This window comes from Gavialis gangeticus, unplaced genomic scaffold, assembly GCF_001723915.1.
Source record: "Gavialis gangeticus isolate Ggan-Ray unplaced genomic scaffold, GavGan_comp1, whole genome shotgun sequence".
NCBI classification, from domain to species: Eukaryota; Metazoa; Chordata; order Crocodylia; family Gavialidae; genus Gavialis; species Gavialis gangeticus.
In genome coordinates this window covers 22306859-22318802 of record NW_017729022.1, presented here as the reverse complement: position 1 = coordinate 22318802, position 11944 = coordinate 22306859, and the positions used below count along the sequence as shown (strand labels likewise).

At 43.6% G+C, this 11944-nt stretch overlaps 1 protein-coding gene across 1 annotated transcript in view; it reads right to left on the bottom strand.

The window, feature by feature from the left end:
• RASSF3 (Ras association domain family member 3) overlaps nt 1-11942 on the bottom strand; it is a 108231-nt gene extending 96289 nt beyond the window's left edge. Inside the window, exon 1 of the mRNA XM_019514663.1 lies at nt 11832-11942. Within this exon, the coding sequence (XP_019370208.1) occupies nt 11832-11942 (111 nt within the window). The remainder of the gene's footprint in view (nt 1-11831) is intronic.
• Nucleotides 11943-11944: the final 2 nt, after the last annotated feature.

Here is an 11944-nt window from a genome sequence, read left to right as displayed (position 1 = left end):
CTAGGTCCCTTCCGACCCTTAATCTATGAATCTATAAAGAAGTTTTTCTTTATGTCTAGTCCAAAACAGTTTTCCAACAGTTTGTAACCATTAGACCTTGTCTTCCCTTGGGGTGCCCCGGTGAACAGACATTCTTCCAGTTCCGGATGCACACCCCTTATATACTTTTAGGCCACCAAGTCACTCCTGAGCCTTCGCTTCTCCAGGCTGAACAGTCTCAACATAAGGCCTGTTTTCTTGACCTCTAATCATGCACGTGGCTCTCCTCTGGACTCTCTCAAGCTTCTCCACATCCTTTCTAAAATGTGGAGCCCAGAACTGTATTCAGTACTCCAGCTGCAGCCTCACCAAGGCTGAGTAAAGCAGGAGAATGACAACTTCTTGGGTCTTGCTTAAGATGCATCAGTAGATGCAAACCAGAGCTTCATTTACTTGTTTTGCCAGCTGCAGCATCATATTGGTGGCTTGTGTTCATCTTGTGGTCCATCATGACCCCAAATCTTTTTCGGTTATGGTAATAATAAATCTGCCAAGCCTATAAGCATGATGTAGTAGTAAGTATAACTATTAAAAAGTATTACAAGTATAAGTATTAAAACACAACTTTGAAGAAAACAACAAAAATAATTTGCATATCATCTTTTCCTCCAGAATGATTTACTTTCTAGTAGAAAACAGAACAAAACCACCACAAAATGTGTTCAAGAGAGACAAACCTTCTATTTTAAAATTCCTGCCATGGTGCCTCATGTCCCATTCTCCTGCTGGCTGCATCTTCTTGATCCACCACTCTCCCCCATAAATACTAAACTAGTAAGAGGCATGTAGTTCAGCCAGGCAATTCAACTCAGACAAAAGAATGGGAACATGAGTCATCCATACTACAATAGCCCTAATATATTGTGACAGCATTTCTGAACAGAAATTTTAGTTACAATCCAAAATATTCAATTGTTCCTTCTGATAAAAAGCCTAAAATTTTCTATGGAATAAGGTTTTTCTTGTTTTACCGAGAAAAGGACAAAAAATAATTTCCTACTCGAAATAATTTCAATGTAAAATTTCCAGCCAACTCTACTTGAAATTTTATAACTAATAAGGAGGGGAAGATGTAGAAAAAGTAATGGAAATAGTTATTACACATGCTTTCTAGCTGATATGTAGATATTCTAAAACCAACTGGATAAATGTTCAATTTTATTTTTATACAATATTAAGAGGAATGATGTTATTTTTAAAGATGAATGGACTTGCCCATGACATCTTGCATAATAACTGTGTGTACAGCCTTCAAGGTAGTTAGCAAGAAATAAGGATAGTGTAAAAATAAGGATAGACTTTGAAATCATAGAAAAAAGTTCAAAGTTTTAAGTTAAAATGTCCCAGTTGATCAAAATTTCTGGGGAAAAAGAGGAAAATGGCATCATCTCTAACAACATGTATTAAAGTTAGATCTAAAAAACAGGAAAGAAATGCAATGCCAATAAACACGTAGTACAGTAATGCCACTACAACTGCACCTTGAAGCACAAAGCAAACCCCTGCCAAAAAATACAATGAAGTTGATGAAAAAACCCAGCAACTGTAACACACACCCATATGGGTGAGGTTATGTTTACACTTGCTATTTCCTCTGAGCTAGAGGCAGTGGACCTGCTATTGCTGCTTCTATGGATTTCAGTGCTCTGTTTTTCTACAGGTCCCAACTTCTCCAGCAGAGCGAGCAATAACTGGAAAAATGGTGTTAATTGTTACACAAATTACATAGGTTTGCTTCAATTATCCAAATGTTCTGCATACAGGAAGCCCTGTATTCAGAATTGTCTACCATCTGTCAACCACACATAGAAATACCTCTCAGCTTTACCCAGGGAAAAAAACAAGACCCAAAATGTTACCTGATCCACATCAACTAACACGTGCCCTGCAATAGCACGTCTGCATGCTTGTCTCTACACATACACAAATAGAAACATCACCTGACCATTGCTGTAACAGGAAGAAAAATGGAAGATAAATGTTTTGCTGAATGTTAACTGGACTGAAGAACATGCTCAGCTTAAAGCATGTGTTTATATTCCACTGACGTCAATGGGACTCAAAAGGAAGAAAACTGTATCTATATAGAAGACAGTTTCCAAAGCAGTATCTATTTTAAAATTCCTACATAAATCTGAGCAATTAAATGGGGCCCACTGCTGCCTGGCCCTACATGTAACCCTTCAAATAATTCCAGATTTAGTCTTTTATAAATCAGAACAGAGTTTAGGCCAGATCCCTGGATGTAAGGTAAGGAGCTTTGTTCACCTCCTTTACCCCTTCAGAACACTTAGATTGGCTGGCCTGGCTCCTAAGGATATTATTAAAGGCTAAACTGCATTATAGGTCTACAGCCTCTGTTAAAAGCTCTGCTAATAAGTCTGCTTAGAATTGATAATTCAGCCCTAAGTTTTTGCACAATGTGACAGGTCATGTCTGTTTCAACATTTCTGTTTGCCTCCTTTGGGTTTTTTTTGCAGCGGCTATACTCCATGCATCGGTGAATATCTGCTGCTCTTCCTAGCTGGCTGACCCAATCTTGTTCATACAGTATTTGAAGGAGAAAAAGTGACGAGGACCAGGCTTCCCCGCACTAAGGCTTGGCGGTGGTGGTTGTTACAACTTTTGTTTCCTGCTGTGTGTTCAGATATTCCTATGACTCACTCATCCCCACCACTCATCCTCAGAGCTAAGCACATGAAACCTTCTGTATAGAAAGCAAAGGCAATAGGAAAATCCCAGACTTTAGCTGTATGCAATTATCTGGTAGATCATAGTGAAACGCTGAAATAAGACCTCTGCACAGAACCTCAGTCTCATCACCATACTCTACACACATTAAATAAAAGAGTTCTTGCAACTGAAGAACTAGTGTCAGTAAATATTTGGTGTACATCTGAATATCACCAAAACTTATATAACTTGTATATTACTGTGGTAGGAAGGAGAATGAAGTAAAAGGATAAACAAGTTAGTCATACCTTCCCTCCCCACCCTGTTCTCCTATTTACATAGTACCAGTATTGTACCTAATTGAGCCGTGATACCTTTAGTTTGATCTACTGCACAGGTTAAAAGTTTTAGCGACCCGAACAGTGTTAGAGGCACTACATTTATCCTCTAGGAACAAACAAAATAATAAGGAAACAGATGTGGAACCTCTACCTCATACAGTGTGCATATTGTCATTAAGTCCCAAAAAATAAAACATCATTACTATCAGATTCCAACTGTGACTGTGCCCAGTTTATACTAGAGTCATTAAAAGTAATGTAAAACATTACAAAGTAAAAAGATTAAAAATAAGGTTCTTCGGGTAAATGTGATATCTTTTATTAGACCAACTCAATAGTTGGAAAAATTGTTCTTTGCAAGCTTTCGGGAACAAACACCCTTCTTCAGGCACACAGAGTCTGCTGGTATTTTGTGGGCTATCCTGGGTGGAATAGAAGCCAAAATGCAAAATGTAGGTCTCTGAAAATGCAAATGCATGGCAGTGAAGATCAGGGTAATAGGACACAATAGGTGTGAGACAGTTGCAGGGGGAGAAGAGGGGAATGTTGAACTGGTGATAGAGTGTAGCTGGTAAAATGCAGACAGGTTACCTGGGGTAATCAGATGGCAGGCAGCTTATAATGTGCCATAAATCCAACATTTAGATTTAGTCCATCATTTTTTGTATCCAGTAAATTTATGAAGAAGTGCGCAGGCTCGTCTATGAAAGGCATTTTGTAAATTTCCTTTGAGGATTAGAACTGAGAGACTGGAGAGAGAGTTGGTGTCTTGTGAGAAATGTGCACCTACAGGTAATTGGGTATTTTTGTCTTTGATAGATTTTTTGTGTCCATTCATTCTGGTGCATAGCTGTTGTGTGGTTTCTCCTACGTATTTTCCATCAGGGAATTTAGTGCACTGGATGAGATATTACATTTCTGGAGGTGCAGATGTAAGATCCAGGAATGGCGATGGTGTGGGGTGTAGTTATTGTCAGAGTGTTGGAGATACGTTGGCATGTTTTACATTTCTTGTTCTAGTATGGCCTGGATCCATTAGGTATGCTTTGGCCCATAGGAAGTTTGCTTCTGGTGAAGAGGCTGGTGAGGTTCAGTGCTTGTTTAAAGGCTACGATGGGTGACTCTGGAAAGATCTCTTTAAGAATTGGATCTTCTTCCAGTATGGGTTGCAGTTGTTGAGGATTTTCAAATTGTGAGGATTTTGTTTTTGTACTGCAGCACTTCTTCACATGGTATCCGTGTGACTCTTCAAAAGTGCAATCCATTTCTCTGGAAGAGTATCCTTGTTGGGTGAAAGCCCTTTTGAGATTTACGAGGTGACAATCAGGGGAATTCTCAGTGCAAATTCAGTAGTATCGGAGGGCTTGGCTGTATATTACAGCTTTCTTATTGTGTTTAGAGGGATTGCTGGTTCTGTACAGATATGTATGTTGGTCTGTGGGTTCTTGTATGTTGCGGTCTGTATTTTATAGGCCTGTGCGAAGTGGCAAGTATTCACTTCAGATTCAGCTGATTTGGTGGACAGTAATTCGATTCAAAGATACAAATCACTGTCCTGATTCGATTTGGCCAGATCAGATCTGAAAGATTTAGTGCCACTTCAGAAATTCAGCCATAGACTAAAAAGGCAGCTGATACAGCTGCCTCCAGCTGGTAAGTCTGTTGGGGTTGGGGGAGGAAAGGGGCATGGGAGAGGGAGGGATTGGGGCTGCGATAAGGTGCCCCGCTGGGGCAGGGGGCACAGGATATAGGTACAGCAGTACTCAGAGTGGGGCTCTGCCCTGCTGCCACTTGCCTAGCTGGGGTGGGGGAGAGGCAGATGTGAGCACAGCTTGCTCCAGGCAGAAGGGGGCAAGAGGCAGCAGGGCACAGCCCCCGCTCCCTGTGCTGCCATGCCCACATCGTGCCCCCTACCCCCCTGCACTGGCTGGCAAGTGGCAGCATAGCCGGTGCGGGGCTGGGGGGGCGTAGGGGAAAGAGGGGTACGATGAGGGTGTGGGCGCAGCTGTGCTGGGAGTGGGGGCCATGCCCTGCTGCTGCTTTTCCCCTTCCGCGTGCAGCAAGCCGTGCCCACATCCCACTCCAGCCGGGCAAGTGGCAGCAGGCCACAGTTCCCGCTCCAAGCACTGCCACACCCGTATCCCATGACCCCCTGCCCCCCACCCCAAGTTCCACGCCCCTCACCCTGGCTGGGCAGTCTGTCCCAGCCCCAGCTCCAATCCCTCTCTTCCCCATGCCCCTCTGTCCCCCCTCCCCGAACAGACTTACCAGCTGCTTAGTCTATGGCTGAATAGCCGAATCTTTTGCAAATTGATTTGGATGCTTCTAATTGATTCAGAGCTTTTAACTGGTCTCCAGATTCGATTTGGATTCGGAGATTTGGTCTCCAAACTCAGCCAAATCTCCTCCAAATCAAATTGGCTACCGAAGCTTTGCACAGCCCTAGTATTTTACCACTTTGGTGATTGCCCATAGTATCTAAAAAGGAGATATTGGTGCTGGAGTATTCAAGAGACAGACTGATGGAGGAGCAACGATTACTGAATTTGTGATGGAAATCAGAGCTAGCAGGTTTTCGATGTCATCTATATATCTTAGGTATAGCATGGGTTTGATGGAACAGTTATTGAGGAATTTCTCTTCCAGGTGGGCCACAAAAAGTCATCTACTTGCACTAATTAAGATGCACTATTTAATTTTCTAGAGCTCTGTTAACGTCTACCATGGTTATAGATGCGCACTGCGCCATGATTTTATGTTAAAGCACAACTCAGGTCTAAGCTACTTATATGTAACCATTAGTCAGTTCAATGCCACGAACAAGTAAAGACAAACAAAAGAATCTAAATAAGGAATGTCATCATCAATGACACTGATGCTCACCTATGCCGTTAAGAAGTCCTATACCTTGCAGTATCTCCTCTCCAACCATCGGCTGAAGAGAGCATCCTGTTTTATCCAGCAGCAAATAAGAACAGAGTAGTCAGCAACTGATCTTTCTCTAGGTTTTATATGATGTTCAAACATAAAGTAATTTTTCCTTAACCTTCAATCATTTCAGCTGTAAGAATGTTTATAATATGAGAACCACTGACTGCTAAAAAGAATTATGAAGAAAATGAACTACATTACTATTTTTAGTTTTACATTTAATAAACTTTGTATCTAAATGTCAAACTCAAATCTAACCTTTTTGAGTCTAAAGAAAAATCTAAAAATAGAATCCTCATTTGTTCTAGTAATCAGAAGAGATGTTTTCTCTAGAGACCGTTACTGAGAGCAAACTCCAAGAGATTCGGTAAAGAGTCACAACAGCCCACTGTGTGAAACTCTGACTAACTGTGAGTATTAATAAAGCATAAGAGCCAGCATCAGATTCATACTACAGATAACCAACCAACAAAAGGTTACAAGTTACAAAAAGATTTTGTTTTTTGGAAAGTAAGTTCAGTGCTCTGTGCTCACCTAATGAAAATAATTTCTTAATAATAAGATATTCATGCAAATTCAGTTGGAATAAGAGGCAATTTATTTTATCAGGGCCACTGTTAGAGATTAAAAGCAGCAGGTAGTGATTCAGCCTCCCTCACCTCCAAACTTACCCTTTTTTTGTCTCCTTATAAGTTCTATAATGTGTATTTACTTTTCCCCCAGGGACCCAAAATTTCACCAAGTTGGGTAAACGGGAAGGACAAAGCCAAGGTGCCCTAAAGAAGAAGGAGGCACAACATGACTCTTGGGGAAGGGAATGAACCATGAACCTTCAGGGGGAAGGCAGGGTAGGGAGCAAGGTCTGGCACGGGGTAGTGAGATAAGGCCTGAAATAGGTAGTAGGGAATAATGATGTTTCCCACATTGTGTCCCCAAAAACAACACATGCCCTCCTAGGAAGAGGCTGAATACTCAGGTGTAAGAGCAGCTGTTGTGCTTTGCTGTTGTTATTGTTTAATTATATTAAACAAGACAAGCAGTTCTAGCTTCACCATTGCTCTCACAGATCTATCCCTGACCTCCTTCCATTTTTCATTAGACTGAACACTCCTCAGACAAGTCTGTCTTATTCTCCTTGAGGCACCTCACATTTTGGGCAAAGAATAAAACAACCAGAATGATGCCCTGTCCCAGTTTACCCTCTCTTAGCTACAAGGGTCATACTAAGAACCCATTGTCTCCACTACACCTCCAGTGTCCCAGCGGTTGTGTTTTCTCAAGTGCAGGATGCAACATCCAGGGCTAGGAACTGGCCCAGACAGGCCATTCCATTGTTTTCCAGCATCTCATCTTTGATGTAAAAATAAAAATGATACACATCTAGTTCTATAGAAAAAACTTCAAAGTGTGAAGCACGTGCAACCACATGCCAGAGTGTCTCCGCAAGAGTTTGGAGAGAACCTGAAGTAACCACTCTGGCACATGAACTGTCCCATTCACTTCATTAACTGCTAAATCAGATGCCAATGATTATGATGACAACAACAATGATGAGGTTGGATGATCTTTTTGGGTGAGGAAGCGGAGTTAGAGAGGACTACAGAAGACACACAATGTCGTCAGGTTTTAAAAACATCTCACAGAACTCTAAGCTTTGTAGACTGAATGGAATAAGACCATTACGAGATGTTTAAACTTGTAAACTGGAAACAAAAATCAATTTGTTTTTCTTGTTACATAACTTAATTCCTGCAGCTTTGGTGTATATCCTATTAACTACAGGAGAGAAATTCAACAATATGCTAATTTTACGGATGAAAATGACCTTTTCTTCCCATTCCTCTTTCTGCCTCAACTTAAAAAAAAAAAAACAAAAACGTAGGGATCCAATCTGAGTGTTGATTTCTTTGGAAAGTTAGACAAAACAAACCGCAAGCCAGCACAGCACATCTTTCTGCACACAAAATTATAACTTTTTTAAAGACTTCAAAAAAAAATTTCAAGAGTGAAAAGGGATGTCAAAGGAAATTAAGGTGGTATAGTTAATTAAATATATTGAAATTTACATGCGAACACCAATAACCATTACACAAGGAAACAATGCTGCAAAACTATCTGCACATCTGAAGAGAGACAGACAGCAACTTAATAGCTGCCGTCTTCCCTCAACTCGCAGGGTACTTGGTATGCATTTTTTACCAAACCTCAACATACAAACCAAACTAACATCCTCATATAACCAAAAAGTGTTGTTATGCTAGCTTCCCCTTCCAGCATCAAGAACATTATCAGTGACATGATCATCAAAATCTATGTGCATTTTGCTGTGTTAAGAAAGAAGTTTTCTTAAGAAAAACAAAAAATGCTATGCAATAATAAGAATAAGCTTTGCAACTATAACCATTTAGCTAAGTATTTCTGGTGCTGTAGACACCGGGATATAGGTGACATCTATTCCAGGCTGCCTTATATATCTCTAATCTGTAGCGACATTTCCACTACCCCACTGAGCACTGAACACTAGAGATTCTATTAGGTGAAACTTATTTTAGTTGTTCTCTTGCTCTAACATGAAAAATTCTTACCAGTTAGATACCTGCCTAATCTTGCTTATGAAAATAGTAGCAAGAGTGTTTGTAGGACCAAGGCCTACATGTTTTTAGTATGTCTGTAAGTGAATGTAGAGGATGGACATAATGTTTACAGAAACCTTGACAACAGTTATGCTGCAGGTGTGCTGAGCCCATGTTCTATTATGCTGACTTGCATAGTCTGGTTTCCTTGTACTCCCATCTCTTGTTTTATACCTTGCCTGTTCTTGCTCTGTGCCTGTACAGTATTCTAGTAGGTTGGTCTGTCCCTTTAGAACAGGGCAATACAACAGGATTCTTCTATTACCCCCACCTGCTACATATGGTGGGCTCAGAGCTTAGGAGAGACAAAGCCCCACTACTAGGTAGGGGAGGATAGACAGGTTGTTCCTACTAGGAAAGAGTTGGAAGGTAGTATTTAGAGAGACTGAGGGGCCAGGAGCTTTCCAGGTAAGTAAGAAGGGTGAACTCAAGGTGACTGAGAAAGAGGTAGAGTGGGAAGTAGCAGGGGACTCTCAAAAGGCTGCTTTTTTGCAAGGTCCCTGTGCAGGCACTTGAAGTGGGTTGGCCTAAACACCCTGCCCACCAGCAGCAGAAGAGACTACTAAGGGGAAAAAATTCCTGGAAACTCCTCCGGAAAGGTAAAGAATTTGTTGGAGATGACTGGAGGGCAAGGATCATAAACAAATCTCTTGATGGCAAATGATACTTGGTACTGAAGAGGAAGTGGGGCAGGCTCACTGCATGCGCCATATAACAGAGAGGGAAGGACGTAAGGCAAAGGTGAGGAGTGGCAGACAACTAGTAAGGCCCTCATCCATAACCAGGATTCCCAACTGCCACAGTAATAAGTGGCAGGAAGGAGGCGCTAAGAAAAATAGAAACTACAGTGAGGGAAGAGGAGAAAGAAAAAAACATCAAGAGAAAGAAGGGGCACTGCCAAAAGAAACTATGGCTCATCAGTTTCCAAAGGATGAACACTGAACAATGCTTAGACTTCAGGAAGTAGAAAGAGCCATGTGGGAGGGCTGAGTTTCCTAGTTTGAGACATCATAAACAAAAGGAACAAGAAATGCAGTTTACATAAATTGATTCCTATTTTGCACCTTTGGCACACTGTTCCACTTCACATTTCTGAAGTTAGTTTAGCTATTGGTAGAGATCGGTTTTCAAACCTCCAAATTTCCTGCACTTGGGACACAAGCCTACAGTTCACCGAGACAGTGAATGGCCTATTGACTAATACTCCAGTCCCAACTCCATAACAAAATATGAATACTAATTCCATTCTTTGGTTTTGAGACTATTTGGAGCTGATTGTTCAGCAATTTGAGATTAGACAAGACACTTGTATCTTTTTCCCTCTACCAACCAAGAAGCTGAAATAGCCCCCATTTAACTCATGCTTCCCAGACTCGACATAACCATAAATACAGAAGCACATAACAGCCAAAAGGAAAACTAAAAACAAAAGATGACAGTATGATTACACCCTACAGAAACAGGTAGCTTGTATTTCATCACCATGACTTAAATTCCAGTTTTTTGACAGAAACATTCAGTCTGCCTAGGTTTTTATAGTCATCTGTTCACATGGGGATCTGTCTTTTCACAAAAAAAAGAAATACCATATTTACTCAATTCTAAAGCAAGGTTTCCCCCCTCATTTCACATGGAGAAGAAACCCCTTAGAATTAAGTCTGAGTGTGGGGTGTGGGCAGGCAGCTGCTGTGGCTTGGCCTCTACCTCCTACCCAGTCAGGGTCATAGGCACAGCTGCTGCCCATCGCCTCCCAACCCCTGCCACCCGCACACCCCCACACTGCAGCCTCTTCTCCCCATCTCCCCTTACGCAGCTTCTGCTTCCCAGCCTGTCCTTCTCCCTCCCCCACTTAGCCTTGCTTCATGCAGCAGGCAGCCTGGGGCACTGAGCACAGCCCCAGCCTGATCCTGTAGCAGTGGCATGGGAGCACAGCTGCTGAGAGGCTGGGGCCATGCTCAATTCCCCAGGCTAGAAGGGGATGGAGCCTGCTGGCATGGAGCAAAACCCCGGGGGGCCGGGGGTGGGAATGCAAGCTGCCTGACCTCCCCACACCACCTGCCTGCAGCAGTGAGGGGGATAAATTAGAGACAACTCCCCAATAACTGGATTCTATACATGGAAAATTATAACCAATTGATAACTTTTCCAGGGATTAAAATCTAATTATTCAGGGATCATCTTAGATATGCAGTCATCTTGGATTCAAGTCAATACTGTGTCTCTGAATGCACTTTTAGAACAGCTAGTGAAAGTTACTGCAAAGTTAGTCTCAAGCTAGTCATAGAATCATGGGAAATGAGGGTTGGAAGGGACCTCAGGAGCAAATCTAGCCTCCAGTTGCTCAACCTGTGAGTTGCAACCCAAAAGTGGGTTACATGAATACATGAAAGAGTCGCAAGCAAACTTAAAAAAATGAATTCTCCTTTAAAGGAGAAAAGTGTGGGAAACTATAGGTTTTCCCCTGCAGGCCGTGAGGGCTGCTTGGGCCCCCCACCCCACACGCTGGTGGGCAAGGGATCGGGACTGGCCGTCGATGTTTACAGATGGGCCCTGGTACAAAAACGGTTGAGCGCCGCTGATCTAGCCCAAACCCCTGCTCAAAGCAAGACCATCCCTAACCAGATCATCCCAGCCAAGGCTACATCCCCAGGGATGGAGATCCCCCCCACGTCTCTGGGTAACCTGTTCCGGTGTTTTACTACCCTCCCAGTGAGAAAGTTCTTCCTAATTCCTAACCTCAACTTCCCTCGCTGCAGCTTGAAACCGGGCACAGCAGCTGGCTTTATGTCTAGCGCTAGCACCCAGCCCAAACCACAGAACAGAGGCCCCAGCTGTGGGAGACACGTTGAAGTGCAACTCCCAGGTGGGAGCAGGCGCTGCGGCGCTGTCAGAAGGGAGCTCCTTCCCCGTCCCGGACCAAAGACCGAAGTTTCCAAGCGCGCGGCACCGAGGTGACCCGCGCCGACACCGCCCTCCCGGCCCGGCCCCGCACGCGCTCCTGCCACGTTGCTGCCCCGAGGCGCTCGCGGCCACCTAAAGCGCCGGAGCCCGGAGCCGCGTCCCACGTGCAGGCACCGCTGCAGCCCTGCGGCGCGCCCGCGGGCAACTCAACGCGGCGGGCCGGGGACTGGGTACGGCAGGTCCGGACCACCCCCCCGGGGCACCCCGCAGCGCTTAGGGCAGCGATGCCGCCCGACCCGACCGCAGCACTCACTTGCGGGCCGGGCCGGGCTTTGCCCTGCGGCCTGCCGAAGAAGGAGGTGCGGGCGGTGAAGAAGAACTCCTCGCTCTCCTCCTCCTCCAGGCTGCTGTAGCCGCTGCTCATGC